Source organism: Eptesicus fuscus, chromosome 15 (assembly GCF_027574615.1).
Source record: "Eptesicus fuscus isolate TK198812 chromosome 15, DD_ASM_mEF_20220401, whole genome shotgun sequence".
In the NCBI taxonomy this organism is placed as follows: Eukaryota; Metazoa; Chordata; class Mammalia; order Chiroptera; family Vespertilionidae; genus Eptesicus; species Eptesicus fuscus.
The window spans coordinates 69560964-69586747 of NC_072487.1; the positions used below are offsets into that span (position 1 = coordinate 69560964).

The 25784-nt window shown below is 56.4% G+C and overlaps 1 protein-coding gene and 1 non-coding gene across 2 annotated transcripts in view; both read right to left on the bottom strand.

The window, feature by feature from the left end:
• COL27A1 (collagen type XXVII alpha 1 chain) overlaps positions 1–25784 on the bottom strand; it is a 124788-nt gene that overhangs the window by 69263 nt on the left and 29741 nt on the right. Inside the window, exons 7-14 of the mRNA XM_008155255.3 lie at positions 25389–25442; positions 16785–16829; positions 16115–16168; positions 15699–15743; positions 13791–13844; positions 12879–12923; positions 5576–5629; positions 3311–3355 (exon numbers count right to left, since the gene is read on the bottom strand). Coding sequence (XP_008153477.2) covers positions 3311–3355; positions 5576–5629; positions 12879–12923; positions 13791–13844; positions 15699–15743; positions 16115–16168; positions 16785–16829; positions 25389–25442 — 396 coding nt within the window. The remainder of the gene's footprint in view (positions 1–3310; positions 3356–5575; positions 5630–12878; positions 12924–13790; positions 13845–15698; positions 15744–16114; positions 16169–16784; positions 16830–25388; positions 25443–25784) is intronic.
• MIR455 (microRNA mir-455) lies at positions 13994–14077 on the bottom strand. Its single transcript, NR_129158.2, has one exon. It is a non-coding gene; the product is annotated as a microRNA mir-455 (primary transcript).

Genomic DNA, 25784 nt, shown 5'->3' on the forward strand with positions numbered 1-25784 from the left:
GGGTGACCAGGCTGTGCAGCACCTCAAGTAGCTCAAGGCTCCCGCAGCCTAAGGTATGTCCAGCACACACAGCTGACAGGCGTCCCGTGAATGTTTGTCTGTTCTCTCCTCTCCTTCCTCCCGGCTGCAAAGACCCAGGGGACAGGGCACGTTTAGGCTTCAGTCTGCATGCAAATGGCTTCAGCTGACCAGACAGAAGGCCTTGAATAAATCTGAATATCCACTGAAATGATACCAGTACGTGGAATTCCCATGTGCTCAGCTAAAAACCCACATCCTCTAGGAAACCGAAGGTGACTCACAGTCCATCTCCCCTTCTAACCCTGGTTAGAAAATTCCTTTGTTTCCCACTCTTTGGGAAACCTTGGGTTGCAGGGGGCTCTGTTTGCGGGGGGTGGGGGGGGGCGCGGGGGGAGGATTGGGGGTGGAGGGTGGGCAGCAGTGACTTAGTGGTCTCAGATCCAGCCCTGTGATCCACACGGAGAAAGGGACCGTCACCTTGGCAGAAAGGGAATTTAAAAACAGCAGAGGCACAAGGAAAAACTCATCAGCTCTTTGGAAAGGGTTATCATGAGGGGGTGGGTGCATCATCTGAGAAACGCTGGGATGCCCAGGGCTCACCCCCAACTAAGACCCTCAGAAGGGAGCAGGGAGAGGAGTGCCTCGAATTAGGAGTTGGGAGACATGGCCTTCGATTATGCCTCCCTCCTCTCCTGCCTTTTATGTGACCTTGACCAAGGGCCTCAGTTTTCCCATCTGTCAAATGGGATTCACCTAAGAAACCATGCGCATAGGGTTGCCAGACGGAATAAAAATATAGACTGCCCAGCTAAATTGGAATATCAGATAAACAGCGAGCGATATTTCAGCATACATGTGTTCCAAACGTTGCAGCTGACATTCAGATTTCACTGGGCGTCTTGTATTTAATCTGGCAACACTAACTGTAGCGAGAAAGGGGAGCACAGGTGGGCACGAGCTCTGTAAAGAGCCAGGAGGGCCCGGGGCTGTGATGGCAGAGTCTCCATCTCCAGAATCTGTGGGTATTCATTCGGCCAAGCACTACGCTTGCCCCTCTGAGGAGTCAATCTCGTGGACGCCAGGACAAGGACAAACAGGAATCCGTGCCAAGGATGACAGCCAGGATACATAAACATCCCCTCAGGAAAGCTCTAGGGGCCGGATCCTATAGCCTGAGGAAGGAGCCTGGGGAAGGACAGACAATGACCGCCTTTACGTCCCCAGCAGCCTCTCCCAGGGCAGGACCAGGCCTTGGCTCAGCTCACAGGGGCATCTGCACAATGAGAGCTCTGTGGAAACGGTGGGGCTCCCACAGGAGGGCGCGGCTAACACCAGGGTGTTCACCTTGGAGTTTCACGACCGTATGACCAAGATGCTCCAGAGACCTCTGCCCAGCGTCGAGGTTGGACTCGGACCCTTGGAAAGTCCCCATGAATCAGGTTCTCTAACGCTCGGCGCACAGATTTATTTTTCCAAAGCATCTAGGTCAGCGCCTTGTGCCAAACAAGGTGCCCGGCAAAGGACAGCGCGGGTGACAAATGGATGACTCAAGTGTTGACACGTCCTCATCCCAGACCAAGCAGGCATCACCAGTCAATCTCAGCATCCTCCCTCACTAAGTTCCAACGTGACTTTGAAATCTTGTTCAATGCAGCAGTCTAGACAGCTGCTACCAGGGACAAAATGCCTGTGTATGGGTGTACAATCATCATCATCATCATCACCCACTATTATTACAACTAGTGCTTCTTGAGTGCTTACTATATACTAGGCATTTTATATGTACTAGTTTCCTTAAATAATCCTCCATGTTAGGTACTAATACTATCCCCATTTTACAGATGAAGACATTAAGACTCAAGGAGGTGAAAAAAAATGTACTCAGAATTGCAATTAAATGAAAGGTAGAGCTAGGATTTGAACCTAAGCGATCTGGTTCCTTCTCAGACATGAGACTAGACTGCCTGTGTGGATCTGTGGTCCTCTCAAGAGTGGGCACAGCGATCCCATCTTACAGATGGGATCCCTGGGGTTTAAGGAAGCAAGGCCATAACGGAAGACCACAAAGCCGGGGGAGGGGAGGCCAGGATTTGGACACAGGTTGATCTGAACCTCCACCCATCTGAGCAGGCACACAGGACTGGGCCCTCTTCACAGGACAGGCCTCCCCAGAACAATAAGGATCCACAGACCCATCCCCTCCCCAGGGGCAGGGACCAAAACTGCAACTGAGGTAGGTTTGGTGCCCTTGATCAAAATCAAACCCTTCAGTCTGCAGGCTGTCGCTCTAACCACTGAGAAAAACTGGCTAGGGGTCTAGCCTCCCTCTGAACAGAATTTCTCAGCAAACTTGCTGGAGTGGCCGAACCACCAAGGAACAGTCTACAGTGATCCCCAAGGGCCCCCAGACTCAAACCCCACAAGGAATGACTCTGAGGACAGAACAGAGGGGGCATCAAACCCTGGGGAAGTTCCTAGAGTCTTTTCCCAGACTCAGGTCTCTCATTGGCCCTTGGGGCCAGGCCCAAGGCCAAGGCTCACCCTTGAAGAGGTGGCCCTGGTTTTGGCTAACAGAACCACACACTCCAGAAGGCCTACCTCAATCTATATGGAGAAAGAAGTCAGATGCCTCCCACCTCCCTGTGTACAGGCCTCTCTCAGTCCCAGGCACATCAGGAGGTAATAACGGTAATTAATACAACAATATTTCCCACTAACTGCACATTAACTGAGTGGTAGACCCCATGACAAGGACTGTACATGCAATTCCTCAATTAATCCTCACAACCACCCCAAGAAGGTTCTACTACCATCCCTATTTTAAAGGTGAGGAACTAAGGCTCAGAGAGGGTAAGTAACTTGGCCCAGGGCACACAGCCAGGATGTGGCAGAGCTGTGACTTGAACTCCGGTGGTCTGGCTCCAAAGTCAGTGCTCTGAAGACAAGGATGAAGACGACTGCCCATGTGGCCCAGAGCCTCAGCTCCTCTGCCAGTCACTTCCTTCTCTGGACCTGAAGCACCTTGTCTGTCAAATGGCCTTGCTATCACCTGTCTACACCACCTTCCAGAGCGATGGGCAGGCAGCAAGTAAGGGGCTCAGAGAAGCTAGGTAATGCACCTGAGGCCACACAGTAGGACTGTCCTCCCTCAGGCCCCCCCGCTCAGACTGGTCTGTCCTGCTACACCAGCTCCTCCTGGGTTTGAGAGGGGCCTTTCCAGCAGGTCTTATTGCTTGTTCCCCACACCCTGCTCCCTGCCTCTCCCCTTCCCAGGCATCTGTGTACTTACAATGAGGCCGGGGACTCCTGGGGGCCCTGGCAGGCCCAGTTCTCCCTGCAAATGGAGAGAAACCAAGGAGGTTAGTTGCCCTTCTTTCTCCTGGGCCACCCCCTCCACATGGGTGCCTCGTGGAGTCCTCTGAGCTGACCACTCCTCGTCCCTGACTGGTGATTCTCCAGAGCCTGGTCTAAGGTTTGAACAAGACCCTTGGTCCGCTCTGGCATCAGCTTTCCGCATCCGTAAAATGGGGAGGTTGGATTTCCAAGTCGGGCAGCTTCAGATGGTTAAGTATGAAGGACTGCGCCGAATCCTGATCATGGTACTAAGGATGTGCAGGGTGCTCGAGCCAGGTCTCATTTCACCCTCACTCTATGGATGGCAAAACTGAGGTTCCAGAGTTAAGTGATTTCCTCAAGGTCAAGTGCAAGAAAATAACAGTGGCAAGAGCTGCAAGCAGAGAGCCACCAGGCTAGCTCCCTGCTCTCTCAGCCAAGAGGCGCCCGGGGCCCTGGACCCCCACAGGCTCACAGGTTTCTGCCCCCCAAGCCTCCGAGACGCTGGGGGAGCTCTTGCCCAGGAGTGAGATGTGTCTGGGTGCGGCCGTGGGCAAGTTTCTCCTTCCTCTTCTCTATAAACAGACCTTCAATTGCTTGCCCCAGAGAAGGCGGTAGAGGGATTTGGATCACGTTCAAAATGCAAAGATGCGAATAAAAATAGGGGGCTTTAGAAATGGTGATGATCCGTGAGAATTGCCCACACCATCCGGGGGTTTGCCTGCCATCATCTGTGCAAGCCAGGGCTGCTCAGACGGAGGTCGTGACTCCAGCCACCACGGAGAAGAGGAGGAGGTGAGAAACAGCCTTGGCTTTCCAATGAGGGAACCGAGGCTCAGGGAGGGAACGTGACTTGTCCAAGGCCACGCAACAACTGTGTGACAGGGCAGGGACCACACATCCGGTCCTCTTCCTGCTCCTGGGGCCACGAGTGTAAAGACATCCCGCCCCTCCCCAGGGGGCCTGGCCTGACACCACACATTACAACCGTTGGTCCGAGGACAGATCCCCTGGAGGAAAGGCCCTGGCCCCGCCCCTCTGTGCCTTTGCTGGTACTCCTTCCTCCACCTGGAATGTCTCCTCACCTTTCTTCAACCCAGTTCTAATGTCACCTTTCCCAAGAGGCTTCCCTCCACCTCTCCCTCCTCCTCAGCACCCGGGACCTCCTTGATCCCACCAACCTACTCTGCGCCTCGTGCGATAACGGGGAGACAGCCACGAGCTCCTCGAGGGCAGGAACTGTGCACACCCCCGACTAGGAACACCGGTGAACACTGGTCATGGGCCGAACCCCTTGCCCTCTCGTTTCATTCTCATAGCAGCCCTCTGAGGCCGGCATTCTAAACCACCTCCCTCCCCTTTTTACAGACTAGGAAACTGAGAGCCAGAGAGGGGAACTGGTTTGTCCCAGTGCCACGCTGGCGAGTGGTGCGGCAGGATTCAAACCCAGGTCCACCTGGCTCTGAGGCCAGGGCTTCAGCTCCCAAGGGAGCCCAAGGGTCGGCCCCTGGGAGCATTTGTGGAACTGAAATGAGAACAGAATCAGGTGCTGAGGACGGATCCAGCAGCCACCTCTGCAGAAAGCACAGCTGGCACAGCTGCTCCGGAGGGAAGCCCCATGGAGGGGGAGGGGCAGGGCAGGTGCTCCAAGGAGCTCTGAACATGCCCTGCCCCCCCCCCCCCCCCCAAGGCCTGCTCTCCCGCCGAGCCTGAGGCTGGGACAGGACGGGGAAGGCAGGGCTCAGCTCCGCAGGGCAAGCTGACCTGGCTTCTCTGATTGTTTACAGACCCTATGAACAGGCCTGTGCTGGCGATTTCCTTAGAACTCGCTCTCCTCTCACACGGGGCCTGCAAACTCTCTGCTCCCGGGCTGCTGCCATCTCATAAACATTTCCGGTGCTTTGTGAGGTGGCAGTAGCCCTGGCCTCCCCGGTGCGGAGTGACCCGCGAGCCTTCCTAAGTCCTTGAGGATGGAGCACAGCCTGGGGCTTTGGGACCAGAGGCTCAGGGCTGGGGGCTCTCTGGCGGGGCGGGGTCACAGGGCATCCACAGTACACAGGAGCCTGGGGTCCAGAAGAGGCAGGCATTCTGTCCAAGAGCACCAGCTAGTAGGCAGCAGGGCTAGGGTTTGACAGTCATTCAACCCCAAAGTTGGGTTCCTAAAACCTGGGTAAGTTCCCTCCGAATCTCTCTCCTGGTCCCAAAGACTTGAGATACTTACGGGGTTTCCGTCCAGTCCGGGGGGGCCTCTTTCCCCAAAGTCTCCAGGAAACCCCTGAGGGCACAAGAGAGAACAAACATCTATGAATTAGTGTTTATACTTCTGAGTGGCTGCGATCCAGACCCCCAGGGGGACACAGGACATGTCCATGCAGTCTCACTCCTTGGTTCTGAGATCTGGGCAACAAGTGAGGTCCTGGATCACCCCATGCCCTCAACACTCCACCTAGAGAATTTCTCAGGTGGGGCCCAGGGACATTGAGCCTCTTCTTATGTCCCCAGAGTCTCTGAAAAGAAACCGGTGCCTGGCTCCCCAGCGTGGAGATGCCACGGTCAATCTGAGCCCTGGTCCCGATGCAGTGGGGGGATCAGGAATGTGGGTCTAGGCCTGGAGACCGGCTGCTGACTTGCTGAGTTATAAAAGCCACCCTTTCCCCTGTAGGCCTCAGTTTCCCCACTGGTCAAAGGGGAGGCCTGTGCGGCATTTTCCAGCTCAGACCTTGTATGATGGTGACATGGTCTTCCAAAGCCACCCTGTGGAATCATGGTCCCTATTTTACAGCTAGAGAGACTCTGGAAGGGTAAGTGTCCAGGTTATACTGCGGTGAACAGCAGCACCATTGCCACAGGTGAGTTTCGGCAGCTGAGAGAGAGGTCATTTTGCCCGCCCCAGGCAGGTCTGGCCTCTCGCCCCCTCCCTGACCCAACTCCCTGCTCTCTGGTGAGACGGGCAGCTGGACAAACACCAGCTGTGGGGATGTTCCTGGCGTGGCAGGGGATAACTCCATTCTACTTCAAAAGGAAAAGAAAGCCCTCAAGCTTGGAGCTTACAGAAACCTGTTCTCCCCTCTCCTTGAATTCAAGCCATAGATTTTCAGGGAAATTTCATGTTTTTTCTGACCGTGCTCAGGCTGGAGTGTGTGATCCCTAAGAACGCTTCCCAACCCGTAGACAAAGCCTCGGGGAAGGAGCCTGGAGTAGGATGCAGAGCCTGACAGCATCCCCCAGGCACTGATCCTGGCTGCCAGGTCCAATACATGTGCACCCAGCAGGCCCCAGGGAGGTCTCAAACCCATGGGTCTCTCTCAGAGGCCACTCCAGGCTGGCTCAAGGACTCCTCTCAGCCCCCTCTGCCAGGCCGGCTGACAGGTGAGGCTTTGCAGCCAGAGCAACCCGATGCCAGTCCTGGCTCCCCCGCCCACGGGCCTCCTGAGCCTCAGCACTCTCTGCTGTGCAATGAGGGGTCCCGAGGGGACGAGCTGAGATGTCGCACCGAGGGCGAGCCCTGGCCGCCACACGGAGGCAGCGGCAATGTGAGGGCACGTCTCTGAGGCGTGAGCAAGGCAGAGACCATCAGAATGGTCACATCCCAAAGGGAGGCAGACGAAATGCAGCCAGAGTATAGCCAGTGGGAGGTGACAGTGAGATGACAACAGTGACAGGAATAGCAAACTCCAACAGCCCAAGGAGATAGGTCCTATTACTGGCCCATTTTAGAGATGAGGAAACTGAGGTCCACAGAGGCTAGGTCACTTGTTCAAAGTGACACAGCTATGGAATAGCAGGCCTGGGATCTGAATCCAGGCAGTCTGGCTCCAGTGCCCGTTCTCTTGGCTATGACTGGACACTGAATACAGAGACAGGACTACAAGCCTGGGTCTCTCCAAGGGCTCGGGAGAACCCTGGCCGACGCACAAGTGGGAGTGGCATGACTGATGCTGCGGACTGGTTCTGCTTGTACATGCTTGGTGGCTGCAATACCCAGCCCTGTCTCCATCTTCAGTCTCCCTCCCTTCGGAGGAGTCCAGCAGATGACCTTCAGGAATCTAGGGTTTGTAATTAAGAGCACAATGGTTGGGGGGAAAGACTGGAGCTTTAAAAGTGCTGGAACATTCCTGGACATTACAGCATCTACCCTCGCACCGAAGAGTCATGGGTTTGATTCCCAGTCAAGGGCACATACTTGAGTTGCAGGTTTGATCCCCGGCCGAGATCGGGGTGCTTGCAGGAGGCAACCAATTAATGTGTCTCTCTCACATCAATGTTTCTCCTCTCTCTCTTTCCCTCCTCTCCTCCCTTCCATTCTCTAAAAAAGTCAAAACAGGAAAAAATATCCCTGGGTGAGGATTAACAACAACAAAAAAGTGCTGGAACGAATCTTTGATTGGAACAATCACGGATGGCCTGAGACAAAAAGACCCGGATTCCTGACATTCAGCATTTCATTGCCTCAATGGGGAGACTGAGGCCCAGCACATGCCCAAGGCCCCAGCATCCTGCTAACTCGCCTCATCCCTCCACCACTGAGTGACAGCCCATTTCTGACACTCGCCCTAGGGCCCCTGATGGCCTGCTTCCCTGTCTGCCTGCATCTGCTCGCGCATGGCGTGCACTCCCAGCCTGGCCAGCCACGGGACCTTCCTCCTCAGGCCGGAGCTCCTGGCTGTAGCAGGCTGGCCCGAGGCCCAAGCAATGAGCTTGGCACCCTGCCGGGGCCTTCGCCACATGGTTTCTCCACTTCCCCAGGTCAGGCCTCCCTGGGGAACTGAACGCCTCGTCCTTTGAGCAGAACAAGGCCCAGGAGAAGACAGAAGCTGGCTCTGGGGCGAGACGATAGACATGAAAACAGGGACAGTCCTCGTGGCCGCATCCATGGCAAGACGTTGAGGGCTGAGGAGGCCCTACTTCCCCACAGTGTCTACCCAGATGATCTGTTCCAGAAGGTGGGCTGTAAGGGCGGGGGGCGGGAGGAGGGAGCGTGCAGCTTGAAGATCTGCAGTCCTACCAAGGTCTCGAAGGCTCAGCTCCTTGGCTTGAGAAATGGTCAGCCCTGCCCAACTCACCTGGCAGAGTTGGGCTGAAGAAGAGGCCAGATGTTTGTAATCCAGCCCCTGGCAAACTCTAATGTGCCATCACCACGTGCTGGTGAGGGTTTGCATCAACAGTGGGAATACTTAATGATCTCTAGGAAGAGCCTGCAGAAGGATCTTGGAGACTCTTGACAACGCTTCGATTCTCCAGAGTCAGAAGTTCCCGCGTAAATCTAACCGGCATCTCCAAGCACCGCGTTCTTTTCCAGATGTTCTTTTCCAGATGTGCGCCCACATGGAGAGACCGGAGGCCCCCAGCACTCTTTCTCACGATGCTGAGCATGTTTTCACCCGGCCCTTTTGAAATCCACTAGGGAAGCCCCCCCCAAAAGTGACCCCCGGGGAATAAGAAGGAGGTAGGCAGGTAGAGTTCTCACCAGGATTCCAGAGCCACCGGTAGCTCTGGGACAGCTCTAGTTCAAGTTGGGGACTCTGGGGACCACATCCCCAGCCCACAGCGTGACCACGGCTAAAAACTCTTGTCTGCTTTGGCCTCAGTTTCCCCACGTGGAAACATGAGATCCCTCTCACTTTGCTCCCTCCTCCCCACAGTCGGAGAACTGGAAAGAGCCCTGAGCTTGAAACCAAAACGCACCGTGTTAGAGTCCTGCCCGCCCCGATGGCGTGTGGCCTTGGGCAAATCCCACTTGTCCCCGAGCCACACACACCAAGGGAGTGGAAGCCAGGGCTGGGCCTTCCCAGCTCTCAGTTCTAGGGTCTGCCTGCCTGACTCACTCCACAAGACCCGCCTTGGCAGGCCTGGCCAGAGACCACGAGAGGAGCTGTGAGTGGCGGCTGGCCGGGTCAGGCATTCCAGCCGCTGATGGTGAATTCACCGAGCGTCCGACTACAGGATTTACTGTAGCATCTTCCCAGCCCCCGGGGAGAGACCTGTGGCTGAGAGGCAATGCTCGGACCCCAGCCATGAGTGTCCCTGGGCCGTGCCCCGAACAAGCCAGGACAGTCCAGAAGAAACCCCCTGGAGCTCATAGTTCCAGCCGAGTTTGTAACATCTTATACCTGGACCCCTCAGAAAACCACAATGCATTTCTCTTTCTAGCAGGTGGTGTGAGGAGGAGATGAGAGCTATAGACTACGTCTCCCTTCGGAGGTTGAAGATGTGAGCACAGGAGAAGTGATTCGTACTAGCATTCTTACTAGCAAGCAAAAGAGTCCTGGGTTCGAGTCTTGATTCTGTCACCACCTTATTGTATGACCTTGGGGAGTTCCTGGCCTCTCTAAACTATGCTTATCTGCCTGACAAAGAGGTTGGGCCAGCTCATCACTCAGGTTCCTGCAGCTCTGATGGGATCCGACCTCCACTGTCCCTTTCTCGGCTCCCATTTGAAGACTCTCTCACATTCTCCTTCCAAGCCCAACGCCGAGGAGGCCGCATGCATGGGCCTGAGGTTTTGCTGGCTGGAGAGAGATGGACTGCAGCACGATCACCGCCAGGCCGGCCAGAAATGAGGCCAGCTGCGATCTGGCATGAGGGAACTCAGCTCATTCCCTCGACATTTCCTCTTGTTAATAAGTGCCTAGAAACTGCCTGGCCCAAGGCTTGGGCAAGTGGAAAACCCATTCACAAAAGAATCCCCCAACCCCACCAGCCAGATCAAAGGCTAGGGAGCCCTGGCAATGGGGGATGGCCCGTAAGACCACTCAGGAGTGTGGGATGAGCGCATGGAGGGACTGGAGGCCCAGCAAGGCAGAGACAAAGGCTAAAAGACTGGGTGATATGAAGTCCTAGTCCATGCATATTCTGTCATCGCCAATGCAGACCCTTGCCTGTGTGGTGGCCATGGCGACTGGGCTAGAGTTCAGGGGCTTTCAGAGCCCTTAGGCATATTGCCTGACCATAGGGCGGTTTGACTGGAGGGAAGGGGCTTCCTCCCACCCACACCTGACACCCCAGCGCCAGGGCACAACCCCATCGTGGAGCGTGGAATCTGAGGAAGTCAATGGCACGGAGCGAGGACGCTGGCATGAGTTGACGGCTATCAGAGTTTCAAGTCAGCAAGGCCTTGGAGGTCTCTGGGCCAATGGCTTGGCTGTGGAAGCCTCTGTTTCCTCACCTGAAAAATCAATCTCACCCCAAAGAATCAGTGGGAGAATCACACACAGTTCAAATCCCATGCAGGTAACGGGGCCTCAATAAATGTTGCTTTTGAGGGGGTCAGTTTTGGCTCCAGTGCTATCCCTACTACCTGGCACACAGTAGGAGCTCAATAAATTTTTGTTGAATGAGAAATGAGAAGCCTCATCTCACTCACAGGCCTGGCGCTGCCTTCCCAGCCGTGAGCAGGAAGTTTTCAGCTCCAAGAAAAGAAAGTAAGTTCTAGCAGGAGGCAGACGAAGGGGCCGCCGGAAGTAGGAAAGGGATGGGGAGGCTGTAGAGGAGGGGGTGGAAGAGGACAGCGGAAGCATGGCTCTGTTGGCGGTCCTGGTTGCAGCAGGTGAAGAAGCCACTGGCTGCTGCATTCTAACAGCTCTGACCCCCAGAAGCCACATGATGGTGGCCACGTCATTCACTGGTCTTCTCCTCTGCACAGTGGCAATGCCTGGCCCTCTGGGAGGCTCCCAGATGGAGCCAGAGCAATCCCCCCATGGGGCTCTGGAGGTGGCCTCAACCCAGAGTGCTCTTCCTCGGATAGCCACAGGGCTCCATTCTTACTTCATTCAGTTTTCTCAAAAAGTGAGGAGGACTTCCCAGACCAATTTCTCCAACAGCCTATACCCCCAAGTACTCACTGTCCCCCATCCTACTCTATCTGAATACTCAGCACCATCTGACAGTCAATCATGCATTCTTCATTCCCTCAAACAATCATTGTCTGTCTGTCTGCCCATGAGAATGGGAGCTTTGTCTTGTCCACTGCTCAGCACCAAGCACAGTGCCTGGCCCGTAGTGCACACTCAGAATTCATTGAATGAATACATGAATACATGAATGAATGAATGAATGAATGATGAATGAAGTAGTCTCCTTGTCCCAGCCACCGGGCTTGAGGAACAGATCCAAATGCCAGCCCAGCCCTCGCAGACTCCACATCCTTGACCGAAGCCAGGAGCATCAGGTGCTGTTCCCTGCCCAGATCGGGGGGTCAGGTGTCAGACCTCAGGCACAGAGGGGGCTAGGTCTGAGGGTGAGGTGCTCCTCCGTCAGCTCCTTATAGCCAGGACCTGGATCTTGCTTTTCTTTGTATTCCCCGCTTGGCCCCAGAGGACCCAAGTCCATACACTGCAATAGGCAAGGTCAGTGCCTGGGACCATGCCATCAGCCCCTTCTGGCCACCGGGAGTGCTCCTGGCTCCCTCCCAGCTGACTCTCAAGTTCTAACTCACAACCCCGTCTCCATCAACCACAAGCAAAGGGAGGTACAGACCCAGAGCTGGTGATGGTTCCAAGTCTAGGCCTTACCCTGCAAGACACAGGCAGGGAGCCTTAAGCCACCAACGGGGCAGGGCCCGAGAGAAAGATGCCTCAGTCAGTCCTGGGACTCCCTCAGCCTAGCAGGGGGACCCTGGACACAACACTCTGCCTCTCGGAGCCTCAGTTTCCCCTTGTGAATAGCAAAGCATGGTGATGAATGACTTTCCTCCGGGCAAAAGTTGTAGGGAATCCACTTTTACAACTTTATCTCCAACCAGTGGGCCTGGGCCACCATGGAGATCAGAGGCCCTGGAGACACACCGAGTTAGAGTCCTGGCGCTGCTGCTGACTCAGCGTGAAACTTCGGACAGATTACTTACTCTCCCTGAGCCTTGGCTTTTTCTTCCTGCCCCACAGAGGCCCAAACAAGGGGAAAAACAATTCCCTGCCACGATGGAGAATCACAGGCAAAGCTAACAGGTTGGGCATTACGGCCGAGCCCCCCTCGTGGTCCACCTGCCCAGCATCCCGCTGCCCTCTGGCCTTGTGTGTGCACGGGTGAAACAGGGGACACCAGGACAACACGGAGCCTGCGTGTTCTCCGAGTCAGGAGCACCGACACCTGGCCAGGCCAAGACCCCCCAGTCCCAGCAGGACCCCGAGCACGGACACTAAGGACCCAGACAGCAGGCCGCCCTGCCCCCACCCACAGACACAGAACTGCATGGCAGAGCAATTAGTGTGCATGTGTGCATACACACACACACACACACACACACACACACACACACACACACACACACACAGGCTCCCTCCTAGAGGGACCCAGAGCCCACAGGAGCCCCGCCCCCAGCCCCAGCCAGGAAGCAGCCACTCGTGTTCTGGCAGCAGGACACGAGGCCCAGACAGCCCTACGTGCCGGCCCCCACACTCAAAGCACAGCGACGGCTGAGCGGAGAAGCAAGCAGAGAATGCCCAGGCCGCGGATGGACAGGGCAGCACGGCCAGTGGGAGGTCAAGTTCCCCCATAGAGTCTGCGTAATAGACACGGAAAATCTTTACCGGCCTACCCATCTTGCCCCTCTTGCCAGGAACGCCAGGCAGGCCCTGTAGAGGAAGAGACAGGGGAGAGGTCAGGACAGGATTCCAGCAGGGGACACCAGCCCCAGAGCACCCACAAGAGGCAGTCACCGAGAGCCTAGCATCCAGACCACATCCACAGCAGATACCAGCTCTGCACAGGGGATGGATGGCCCTTGCACTCCCTAGAGTTGGGGTCTGCATGGGTCTGAACTGGGGATCTGGCCCCCCAAAGTACCCGGTGTTCCGGGTATTCGGCTGGTGCTCGCTAAGTGCTCCTTCTGTGTGTCTAAGGTTCTCTTGTTGATGAGGTTACATTTGAGTTCCCATATATGGGCTCAGGCAGGGAGGGGATGGAGAGGACGGTCCAGAGGCCTGGGGGCCGAACAGTCTCGGTCATAATTACTCATCTCTGTGCCAAGAGCGGAGCAACCACAGGTGATGCCTAAACAAATGAGCGGGGCCGAGTCCAGGCTGTAGTGTGCAGACACTTGGTCTGAAATACAACATGGGCCCATTTCTCATTTGCTGAAAGCCCTTCAGAAGCTCCCAGAGCTCTCAGAGCAGAGGCCCTTTCCTGACCTTGGCCTCTGAGTGACGTCTAACGTGGCCCAGGCGCTCCCTCCAGCCTTGTCTCCCCGCTGCCCCACCTTCCCACCTCACACGCAGCGCTTGGACTGGCATGACTGTTAAACTTGCCAAGTTCTCATACGCCCCCGACCCTGCACACTCTGGTCCCTATGTCTGGAAGGCACTTGCCTTGCCTTGTCCCTTAGTGGACTCCTATGGAACTCGAGAGCACCTTCTAGAAGGGATTCCATGACTGCTCCAGGCTGGCACCTGGCAGAGGGGTGGGTGGGGTGGGTAAGAGGTAAACAGAGAAAGCATACTCACACGCTCTCCGTCCGACCCTGGCAGGCCGAAGAGCCCTGGGAGTCCAATGTAGCCCTAGGAAAGAGCAGGTGGGGGCGGTCAGAGGGCCGAGTGGTGGGGTGTGGCTGGCCCGACCCATCCCAGCCCCCTCGCTGCCCTCCCACGCCCGGCTCTTCTTCCTGGCTGGCGGCAGTGGTGGCTCCGGCGGCTCCTCGACGACATAGGCCTTGAGGCAAGTGTATATGCCCATGGACTGCATGGTGCTGGCTTCCACGATGTAGTCCAAAGGCACATACCCTCACGCCAGGGAAGGGCGCGGGCGCTCTCGGGGGGAGGCCCGCCCCGAGCCGGGGCTCCAGGACCTGCAGGAAGGAAGCTCTCAGCTGGGTTAGATGCTGGAGTGGCACCAGGTCCTCCCCACCCCCAGGGACCCTGCTGGGCACCTGTGGCTTCCGTAGTGCCTCCTCCTAGGCCTCGAAGGTGCCCTGACCCCAAAGCTTGCCCTCTGCCTACTTCATAAATATGAGGCCCGTGATGGCGGGGTTGGGAGGGCAGCTGGAATGGCCCGGCTCACCCAGGCTGCTCAGGGCCTTGTGACCCTGGACAGGGGTGAGCTGGGGCCAGACCAGCTCTCTCTCTATATATGTGGCCCCAAGATGCCTCTAGCATGGCAAACACCAAGCAGCCCAGATGCCTGTCTCTTTCCTCCTGACCTCCTGACCGATTAGGGACCCTGTGGCAGAAGTGAGAAGACCTCCCTGGGTTCAGAGGGACCCTCTGGGGTCACAGCTTGTGGGAACAGCTGGATTAAGGGAGGTCCAACATCATAGGACAGGAGCCTCCTCAGCCCCTGCATATCACCACCATTACTACGATCATCATCATCATCATGGTCGTCACCATCACCACCACGTCCTGGGGACCTTGCCCACCCACCCCCTGCCCACCTCCCAGATGCTCTCCTAACAGCTGCCTGTCAGTTCCTGGGATTAGGGCCGAGACTGTGGCCATAATTAGGGTCTGGGATTAGGGCCTGACTGTGGTTCAGGAGAGGAAGACACCTCACACCAACCTAGCCTGACCTTGAACTGTGTGACCCACGTGCTGAGCGTCCTTTGAGAGGCAGCGAGCCCAGCCCTGCGGACCTCTGGGTCCTCATCTTAGCTCCACCTTCACTGTGCAGTGCAAACAAGGGCCTCGGGGTCTCTACTGTGAACCCAGTTTCCTTGGAGGTACCGAGAAGGTTCCACCAGTTCACCTCCTAGTCTTCCAAACTCCATTTACTTCCATCCACTTCCCCCAGAACCTTCTCTACCGCCCGCAGCTCACCCGGGAGCCTACACCTGGTGGCTCCCCCTAAACACTACTTGCTTCCAAATTCCTGGTATCTCCATAAGCACGCAAGAGGCAGAATGGACATCACCCCCATTGGAAAGATGGGTAAACTGAGACTGCTGGCCATTCAGGGTTTGCTCCTCCCTGAAGAGGACAATAGATACTTTGTCAGCCTCTAGGCCTGGGCAGCATTCACCCATCAGACACCACTGGCTCCCAAAAGGGTGGTCCCCTCGCCCTCAGTCAGGAGCAGGAGAGAGGCCTCTGAGGACTCCAACTGCAGGCAAAGCGGCCTGGCTTTGTTCCCATCACTTGGGACACGCTGGGCATTGTGGCAGCTGGACTGTGGCCGAGCCCCCAGCTACGCTCTGCTGCCCAGGCTGCCCGGCCATGGCGCAGGCTTGGCTCAAGAGTCTCCCATCACCAGGCCGTCCTGCTGTCCCTCTGCTCTCCAGAGAGCACTCGGGCAGGAAGTTGCAGCCCGACAGACACTGGGTGGAGGCCTCCCAGCCCTGATCTCTCTCAGGCCCACCGGAGGCACAGGTAATGCCCAGCCAGGGCCCACCTGTACGGCACTTGCCAGGGCCCACTTACCCGGCTGCCTTTGGGACCAGGGTCTCCTACAGGTCCAGGTAACCCCTGAAACATAAAAGACAGAGGGGCAGGGACATATGGAGACCGTCTACTTGCTGCCAACAACCCAGGCCTCAGCTGCTCTCTCTGTAGAATGGGAATGGGTTCGATTCGTGGCCTTCAAACTGAGCCCCAGCCACCTCAGGGACCCAGGGAAGTGGCTCCAGGGGAGACTGGGTGGGGGGAGCCTCTGGAGACCTACCCCCACTGCACCAGAACTCGTCTCTTCTGTTCTCTTACTGAGCATCCCTGCTCTCAGGGCCTACCCAGCAGGCGCAGCTCCTTAGCCCCCAGCCCGCCACCTCCCTCTGCCTGGGGGCCCATGGCCATCTCCACACCACCATGGCCACAGAGCTTCCAGAAGCCATATACTGCACCTGCCTGCCAGGGTAACCTTTGGCCCCTGGGCTGCCCTCGGGTCCCGGCCGCCCCTGCAAAGGAACGGAGAGAAACGTGAGGAAAGGAGAGACCCTGCCCGGCTCCAGGTCTGAGGGGCAGTGGGGCACTGGGGCTCACAATGGACAAAGAGAAGGGCAGGAATGTGAGATGAAATGGGAGGAAGGGGAAGCCACCGGCTGCCGGGCCCCCAAGCCCACCCCTCTGCGAAACCGGTCAGACCAGCTCGGAGGGACAAAACCCCCTGTGCCGGCCGCCCGGGCCTAAGACAGCACTGAGGAGGCCTGGCTGGCCCCCACGCTGGCAGCCGCTGCTGTTTGATTTGGGCCCGGGCAGCCCAAATTCCTGCAAACCCCATGGCGGTGCGTATAATATCCCCTAACATCGCCCGGAACAGGCCAGCTATTCATGGCTCTAACCGAGTGCAGCAGCTCGTGCCAGCGCCAGGCTGGCGTGGACTCCAGCTCTTTCAGGCAGATGTGGCTGGGGGAGAGGTGGCGTGGGGTGGAGGCCCCAGCAGGATGGGAGGCTCAACCACCTGGCTCTAGGGCTCAGGGCCCAGGGAGGAGGCCAGGGCCCAGGGAGGAGGCCAGGGACAGCAGGGGCTGGAGCACAGGAGCCGGAGGGTGGGGCTGAGGCCATGGTCCTCACCTGTTCTCCGGGGTGCCCAGCAGGTCCAGGATAGCCCTTGTATCCCTGTGGGGGAAGAAGCCACATCAGGCCGGGAGACACACCTGGGCCTGTGGATGGCAGCAGCCCAGCCTCCCTGCCTGCCTTTTCCGCACCACATGCACCACGGCGGGGATGTCGTATGTGTTCAAGAAACACTTGCCGAATGGACCATGTACATCAGGGTTAGCAGGTGCCTAATGTTTTCGTCTCTGCTACTAGCAGTTCTTCAACCAGAAGCATCGAGGGACTGTTCACTCCTTGGGCAGGTTTGTGAGCTGAACTGACAGAGTGATGCTGCCCCCCCCCCAGCCATTCTTTCCAAAGCCAGAGAGGGCGAGACCCTCAGAAGCCAGGGTAGAGGGGTTTCTCAATGGGTGGGCGGGCTGATTAGGACCTTCAGGTCCGGGATGCGCCCAACCACCCCGTGATGCTGGAACCTTCTGTCAGGACCTGCCCCTTCTCATGAGCATGAAAAGATTTCACACACACGGACCAAGTATATTCACCAAAATAGCCTGCCTTCCTCTCGTTGGTTCTAGTAACTATTCCAAGGGGACACAGGGCGCCCAAATGCCTGATGGAGAAGGAGTCTGGCAACATCCCAGCACCAGCCTTGACCCTTCGTCCCCAGGGTCCAACTGCCAGGGTTCAAGGCCAGGTCTCAGGGTCAAGAGAATCAAAATGAGTGTGTGTTTCAGGCGGCGCTGGGGGTGACCCTCAGTCATTTCATAAGAGTGGGGAGCTCTCCAAAGGGAAACCCAGATGCCCAGCTTCCATCAGCTTAGGCTGCTGTGCAATGAGACCAGGGGCTTCCAGGGCAGTCAGGGCCCTTCACACGGGGAGCCCTGGGCTTGGCTCAGACAGCTCCGGGTGGGTCACCGCCTTCTTTCTCTGGACCTCACATGAGGAGTTTGAACTGAGGCCCCTTCTGCTCTGGAATTTGAGATGTGGAGGTGTTGGGCTCCCCCAGAGGGTGCTACACAAGACTGTAGAGTACACACACACACACACACACACACACACACACACACACACACGATGCCTGCAGATCCCTTCATGCATGGCTGTTTACCTAGGACAACACCTACTTGACCTCCTCTAGCCCTTACAGCAGCCGTAGGTAGAGATTATCACCTCCATGTTACAGAGGAAAAAACGGAGACTCAGAGAACGGAAGCCACTCACCCCGAGTTTCATTGCTGAGGACCAGCAGGTTCACACTCACCCTGTGTCCTTCCGACACCAGAGGCCACACAGAGAACCTTGCAGACATCCCGGGCATGCACGCACACACACACACACACACACACACACACACACACACACACATAACTCAGCACCCCCGCACGCCCCCAGGAAGTGGGACTCTTAATTATAAACAGCAGAGTCGGTCTGACCCAGGAGGCTTGGGGAGTTTACAAGCATTCCTCCTGCACCTACTCATGCCTCAGACTGCTCAGTGATATGATTGCATCTCAACCCGGGGCCCATGAGGTGGAGACAACACGGCTGGCTGAGAGTCTTCCACATGGGTGTGCGTGCTTCCCCCCAGAGGGCAAACTGAGGCACGGGCCACAGCTCGCAGCGGGCATGCGGCACGGCTCAGACCCCTTGGGCTCTGCTTCACTGCGGGCTGGCCGTGTGACCTGGGGCCACTGATGTCACCTCTCTGGGTCCTGGTTTCCACTTCTGTAAACTGGGCTATACCGGGTGGCTCATGGATTGCGTGAACAACGTGTGTAAAGCACCAAGCACAGGATCTGGCATTAATTCCAGGGCCCTGTAAAGACTGGCTGGTGTTATCATCATGATCTTCCTGCCTCGTTTATTCATTCAACCAACACTATCTGAAGTTTTATGCGCCAGCACCATTCTACGCCAGCATCAGCCTGCCCACCCATTGAGAAACCCTTCTACCCTGGCTTCTGTGGGGTACATGAGAATACAACATCCTTTGCCTTAATGGGGTTTACAGTCCAATTAAGGAGATATAAAAATAAGTAAACATAAAGGATAATGGCGGGGGGCGGGGGAAACGGGGAGTAGTTTCCATGGGTACAGAGTTGCAGGTTTGCAAGTGTTCTGGTGGTCGTTGCAGAACAATGTGAATATATTTAACACAATTATAACCTTAAATATGGTTGAGATGCTAAATTTTATGTTTTTTAAAACCATAATTCAGAATAAAACTTTAAAAAGAGATCATGTGTGTAGTGACCAGTGCCTTGAAGAAAAATGAGCAGAGTTAGAGGACAGAGAGTGGCAACGTTCGGGAGGGCATAGCTGCAGGTGGGCAGGCAGGGAAGCCGCTCTGAGATGAATGAGGTGAGAGAGCTGGACATGGGTCTGGCTCTCAGAGGAAAAGCATTTCAGGCCGAGGGAACAGCAGGTGCAGAAGCCCTGAGGCAAGAACGCTCGCAGGTGGGTTTGAGGAAGAATGGGGTCCACGTGACTGGAGCAGAATGAGTAAGGGGTGAGAGGTAGAGAGGAAGGAGTGGTCAGCGAAGCAGGAAGCCAGTGTGTGGGGGGTAATATGATGAGAAACCACGGAGGTGGTTATATATAATCCATATATATAATTCATATATATAATCCATATAATCACCATTATTATCCTTCTCCATTTGGAGCTTGCAGAGAAGAAAGAAAAAGCAAAACTTCTGCATTGAGCCTCGAGCTCTAGGCTGTGTGACTTGGCACAGGCGATTGCCCTCTCTGAGCCTCACTCTGTCATCCTCTGCCTACTCTGAGGGATGGCTGCAGACCCAATGCAATAACGGGGCAAAGATCCCAAGAGAAGCATGAAAGGTGCTTCCTCTAAAGCCAAAAGGAACCTTCTGGAAGCCAATGCTTTATCAGAGAAGCGTAGCCAGCGTGATCCCAGTAGGAGATTTCAAGTAAACCCTTCCCCCGGAACACAGCTACAAGGAAACGAATGACCATCAGGGACGTGGATCGTGGCCTGCCCTAGGCCTGGCTCGCCACTAACGCCTTAAATCCATCAGCTCATCAACTCCTTGACATCCTGCCTGGGAGGGAGAAATTACTGTGCACACTCACCAGGTGAGCAAACTGAGGCTCAGAGAGGCCAAGTGACTTTCCTGGGGCCACACAGCTTCCCAAGGGCAGTGCTAGCCTGTGACTCTAATCTACACACTTACCGAGGCCGGAGGTCCACAGGGCCACCCGGGAAAGACCCCCTTAGACACCCACCTCCCAGGACAGATCACTGCAGCATTGCTGGGCCAGGGGACAGTCACAGAGCGCTGGAGTATCTGAGTGGGAAGGGACGAAGGCCTCAACTTCACAACCTCCTTTCTCACTGGGCAGGCTGAGAAACTGGCCCAGAGTGGGGAAGGGACTTGCCCAAGATCAGTTAGCGAGTTACACCAAGCCTGGACTGTTCCCCAGGCTCTGGGCCGGCTTGGCCGGGCTCTGTTCAGAAGGCCGAGATTCCTAGACCTGTCCCAAACAGTGGATCCTGAGGGGCCCTGAACATTGCCATGGATATCCATTTCTCCTGGCTGGATGGGAGCAGTGGACGGAGCACTGCCATGCATGGGGAAGGAGTGGGTGGGAGGCCGTATGCTCCCTGAAAGTACCTCGACCGTGTTTACCAAGCTGGGCCGGCTAATAGCTTCAAATGACAGGGCCCTGGGACCTGCAACAACCTAAGCCATTATCTTCTCCAGGGCCCAGCAATTATGGGGCAGGCGCCGACCGCAAGGTGGACCCACGGGCAGTGACTTCCCCACATGTGAGCGGTGCCTGACTGGCAGGCGGGGAGAGCGGATGCCACAGGATGCTCCAGGGACCACGGAGCCTGCAGGGCCTCCAGCTGCCCGGCAGGCGGGTCTCCACAGGACCCGTGTTTATAATACAGCGCGGTCTATATTTTGATTTGGGAGCCAGATTAATCATTGCTTACAGTGCACAAGGAGAAACCAGACATCACCTCACTGTTGCTGCAGACAGTCTCCCTGCCGGCTGGGATGCTATTTGGGCTTTGGGCAGGGAGAGGAGGGGGTCCTGTCCTCGCCCAGGGGTCCTGGGGACCAACATGTGCACCCAGGCTCCACCTCAGCCTGCAGAAGGTCCTGGCTTCTCCTGCAGCGAAGTGGGACTCACCACACTTTACCAGCTTAGCATTTCACTACCGCCTCGCGGTCCACCTGCCACACGGGGGCAACCAACAGGTCACTTCACAGAAAGAATCAGCAAGGAACAAACATGCCAAGAGGCAGGATGCTGGGCAAGTCCCTGCGCCTCCCAGACCTCCGTTTCCCCAGCTGCTCTCTCAAAGCATCCTGTTGGCCCAGAAATGACAGGATGCTGAAGGTGGGGCTTTTCCAGAAGCACCAGTCCACCACGGCGCAGCCAGGTCTCCGACGCCACATCTGCCCAGTGGGCACTTGAGACACCAGGGCGGGCACGGTTTCTGGATGGCTCATGCATTCAGCTGGGTTAGGCACTAAGCATACACTGGTGAACCAAACAAACTCACTCCACACCTCCGAGAAGCGGCTCTGAGTATTAAATACATAGCAGCACGCTCTCTGAGGCTCGGAGAGTGTAGACAGCCCAATAGCAGCAGGCGGCACTGTACACGGAGGTTTGAAGGAAGAGCGGGTTGGGGAGCAGAGGGGAACTGAACCTCAGAAATGGCAGTGGGCGTGGGCCCGAGGCCCAGGGCAGCCCCACAGCAGGGGAGCCTCGAGAACGGTCTCGGTAGGGGCTCTGCATGGAACTGGGGGTGCTGCGTGCAGGGAGAGCGGTAGGTCTGCAGAAAGGCAGGAGGCCGCCTCTGGCAGCCTCCGTCACACGCCCCCAAAGCATTCCCAGATGGCCCCTCTGCCCTCCCAGTTATTACAGCTCCTCACAGACGGTGGTCAACTCCGGTGGCAGAGGGAGGGCTCATGGGCGGGGTGAGGGCTGTAGGAGGGCCCGGAGGAAGGAGTGCCAGAGGGCATGTAGGGTTGGATGGAGTGAGGATTTCTCCTCAGCAGGTGCCCGTGTACCGCTGCCCTGCGGGCTGGATCAGGGCTGGGGTGGCCCGGCAGGCCTGTGCTCTGTAGGCCATTGAACAGCACCGCTGGCTTCTACTAATTAGAAGCTCGTAGCAACCCCCTCCCAGTTGTGATGGCCAAACATGTCTCCGGACATTGCTAACTGTTCCCTGGGGTGCAAATCGCCCCCGGTTGAGAAGCACCCATCCACAGAAGAGAAGGGAGGAGGGTCAGACTAGGGACAGCACGGGACTCCGCCCTCCCAGGGTGCAGGTGGTGATCTGGTGACCTTCAGCACTTCTCCTTCAGGATCATCGGGATCATTCACTCACTCGTTTAACAAATAGGGATGCAGTGCCCGCCACGTGCCAACCCCGTGTTAGGTCCCGGGGATGTAACAGCTCACTGAACCTTCCCAACCAGCCTCGGAAGCAACCGAGGCTCTGTGAGGCGAGGCCACGTGCCCAAGCTCACCCCGCAGGAAAGGGACAGAGCTGGCTTCCATCCAGGTGTCTGACGTGGTCCATGCACCTGTCCAGCTCTCGGGAATCGGCCCAGCAATGCTCCTCAGCGAGCATTGCCAGTGGATGCAGAGAAACTGCCTCTGGCGGGAGCCTCTTTTTTACTTGGTGGGCCCACTCTTATTTGAGAAGTGGTTTCATTCCACATAGGGCCTGAGGGTCAGAGACCTAGGTTCAAATCCCAGCTCTGCTGCTTAGTGACCCTGATGGTTTCATTTCCTTTAAACCATTAACTCTGTTTTGGCTGCACCTGAGAAGCTTGTGCCAGGGTCCCACTCAGACCAAGAGAACTAGGATCCCTGGGGTGGGCGAGGTCCCCAGGGGTTCTAATGCAGGGTGGGGCTGGGAACCACTGCTGCAGACATCACCCTCCTCGAGGCCTCTCGATGATCTCAATGCATTCAACGCCATTGCTGGCACACGGCCTGGTATACAGGTACATGTTTGCTGAATGAATGACTGGTGGAATGAATGAATGAATGAATGAATGAGCAAAGGAATGAATGAACACATATGAATAAATGAATGAAGAAAGGAATGAATGAACGCATTGAATAAGTGAATGAATGAGACCTAGTTGGGCCTTGGCTTCCTCAGCTCTAAAGAGGCATAATACTGCCTTAGCTCTTGGAGGCTATTTTGAGGGAACAGTGTGATGAGGAACAGTAATTCTTCATGCCACCTCTACTTTGCCACACTATTTAATATGGGGGCCCTCCCAACCCAAGCTCCTCTCTCTGCCTGTCTCATCTCAGAGGCCTTTTCATCTTCTAACACACCTTATATTTTTACTGTTTTTTCTTCTTATTGTCTGCCTTCCCCCACAAGAATAAAAGCTCTGGGGGACGAGAATTTTGTCTATTTATTCAGCTCAGTGCCTGGCATTCAATCAATTCTGTGGAATAAAAGGATGAATAGGATTGTTGGTGTCACTCTGGGGTGACACCGAGATTCAACATGCTGATGGGCAAAGAGCATGCTCACCCCCCCCCCCCCACTTTACCTCCGGACGTCTGCTTTCTCCCGAGGCTCCCACGTGAGGTGAAGGAGAAAAGCCCCCAACAGGACCAGGCAAAGTGGCCACATTTGTCACCAAAGATCCTTGTGGAGGAGAAACTACCTACAAACAGTGATGATCCCAGGCAGTGGCCCACCCTGTCTGTCCGCCTTCCCCACCCTGGGGACCCGAGCTCCCCCATTCCCTGCCTACCACCCTCCGTGCGCAGGTGACACAGGGCTGCCCCACACCAAACTCCTCTGTGTTTGCCGGGGCTGGCCCAGGGGTGCACATGGCTTTGCCAAATCGTTTTTTTCACCACATGGAAGCTCTCCCTTAATTTACAAAAGACACCCCTCCCTGCTCAGGTGAGCCGGCCCACCGTGATGGGGGGCTCTTGGCCTCGCTGGACATCTGCCGAGAGCAGGGAGCCCTGGAACCCAGGCAGGAGCCGGGCCGTCGGCTTTCCCATCTCCTGCCACCTCAGCTCGACTCCCACCGCCATGCAGAGCGAGACCACCACTGCCTGCTTTATGAGCCGGGGCTGGAAGGAGACTTTCCACTCACACCTCATCCATCAGAAAGCGCTGGAGCCCGAGGGGAAGTGAGTGGGGAGAGAGAGTCCCCCTGTGTTCTCTGAGCCAGAAAATTTCATGTTTCCCCAGCTCACAGCCAGCCACAGGCTCCGGTCTGGAGAAAGGGATGAGGGGCGGGCATGATGCTCCAGGTCCCCTGTGCCATGGGGACACTTGGAGCATGGCCAGGAAGGAGCCAGGAGGCACCACAGCTGTCCAGATGAGACCCAGATGGCCCAGAAAGATGGGAGCTGTGGCCACAGCTGGGAGCCAGGGTAGAAGCTTAAGACATGAGTATCTATGCCGATGTATCTACTGGAAAACCCATCAGCAGTGGGAGATTTCCCTGCAAAAAAGCAGTTGGCCCTTTTGGCCTGCATTGTCCTCCTCCTGTTTCCTGGACACCTACTATGTGCAGTCCCATGCTAGGCTCAGTAGGGAAGGTGACAAACCAGATTTGCACAACCCGGTTGATAAGGCTGGACTCGGGGTAAAAATAACTAAGCTAAGATGGGCCAGGGGTCCTTGAGCAGAGTGGAGGCTCCTGGCCCGAAGGCTGAGGCCCCCAGCGGCGGGGGGGGGGGGGGGGGAGCTTCCTGGAGTGGGAGCAGCTAGAGTTGAGTCTGAAGGATGCGGGATCCTGGCTGGGAAGCTGGGGAGAAATCCAGGGACACTGTAAGCCAGGGACCCACCATCTTGGAAAACGGTAGACTTTCCTGCAAGGGCGTTTAGAGAAGTAACTCCCCCAGCGTGGCTGAAGCAGGGACAAGGTCAGGAGCAGCATGACAACAGCTCAGAAGGCACAGAGCACGCATTGCCTTCACAGAGCATCTGCCTCCCCTGCAGCATACATACCAGGGAAGGACGAAGGTTAGACTCGGGGAGGTTCTAGACTCGCCCAAGGTCACACAGGTGGGGGACGGTGTAGCAGGAATAGATCCCAGGTCTGACGGACCCCAGAGTCCACTCTCCCAATTTCTCTGCTGCAGGCCGACAGCCCCAGGCAGTAGGGGGTCAAGGGAGAGAGGGTTATTGCCGCCATCCAGGTGGGAGGAGGCTGAGGCTCAGGGAGGTAATACGAAGGCCTAAGGCCACTCAGCAGGTTGGAGGTGGAGCCCTGGGCCAATGCAGACCCTCCCGGCTCTGACAATATTCCTCCCACCACCTGTGTATTCCTCAGAAAGGCCTCCCAGGAATAGCTGCACCCCTAGAGGAAGGACAGCGAACCAGGGCCACTTCCTGTCACACCTCATTAACCATGGTTAGAGGAGGCCTATTCCAAGCCAAGGTGCTCCCCAGGCAAGCACAGACCCTGGCAAACCTCTCTCACCTCCCGCCAATGTTTCCTGTGCCCAGGGGTTGGGGCTAAGAGAGGCAGGCGGGAGGTTGGGGGCAGGCGGTTCCCAGCTTCCCAGCTCCTGCCAGATGACCCTGCTTGCTAGGAAGCCCACTGAGCAAGGCAAAGCATCGAAACCGAGGTGTACCTTTCGTCCAAGAGGTCCTGGATTCCCAGGGAGCCCGGGCAAGCCCATGTCGCCCTGCAAAACAGAGACAAGGGGTGAGCTGGGGGGATGGGAGCAGGGATGCGTGTTAAATCAAAGTGTGAGCGCTCATGGCCAGTGGCCAGTTGCTCGTGAACAGGACTCAGGGAGGCCCGGAGGCCTCAGGAGAGACGGGGTGGGGGGGGGGGGGGTTGGGCTCTGAGCGGAGTAAGGCAGCCCAGTGGGCAGGGTGTCCAGCCCCTCTCCACACAACCCAGCCACTCCATTCAATCTACAGGGTGTCCCTCAAAAATGCAGACGTACTTTTAACAGCTGAGAGCTCAATTTTGAAAAGAAAGTGTATCTTAATAAGCACTGCCTTTATCATTATTCAGAGTG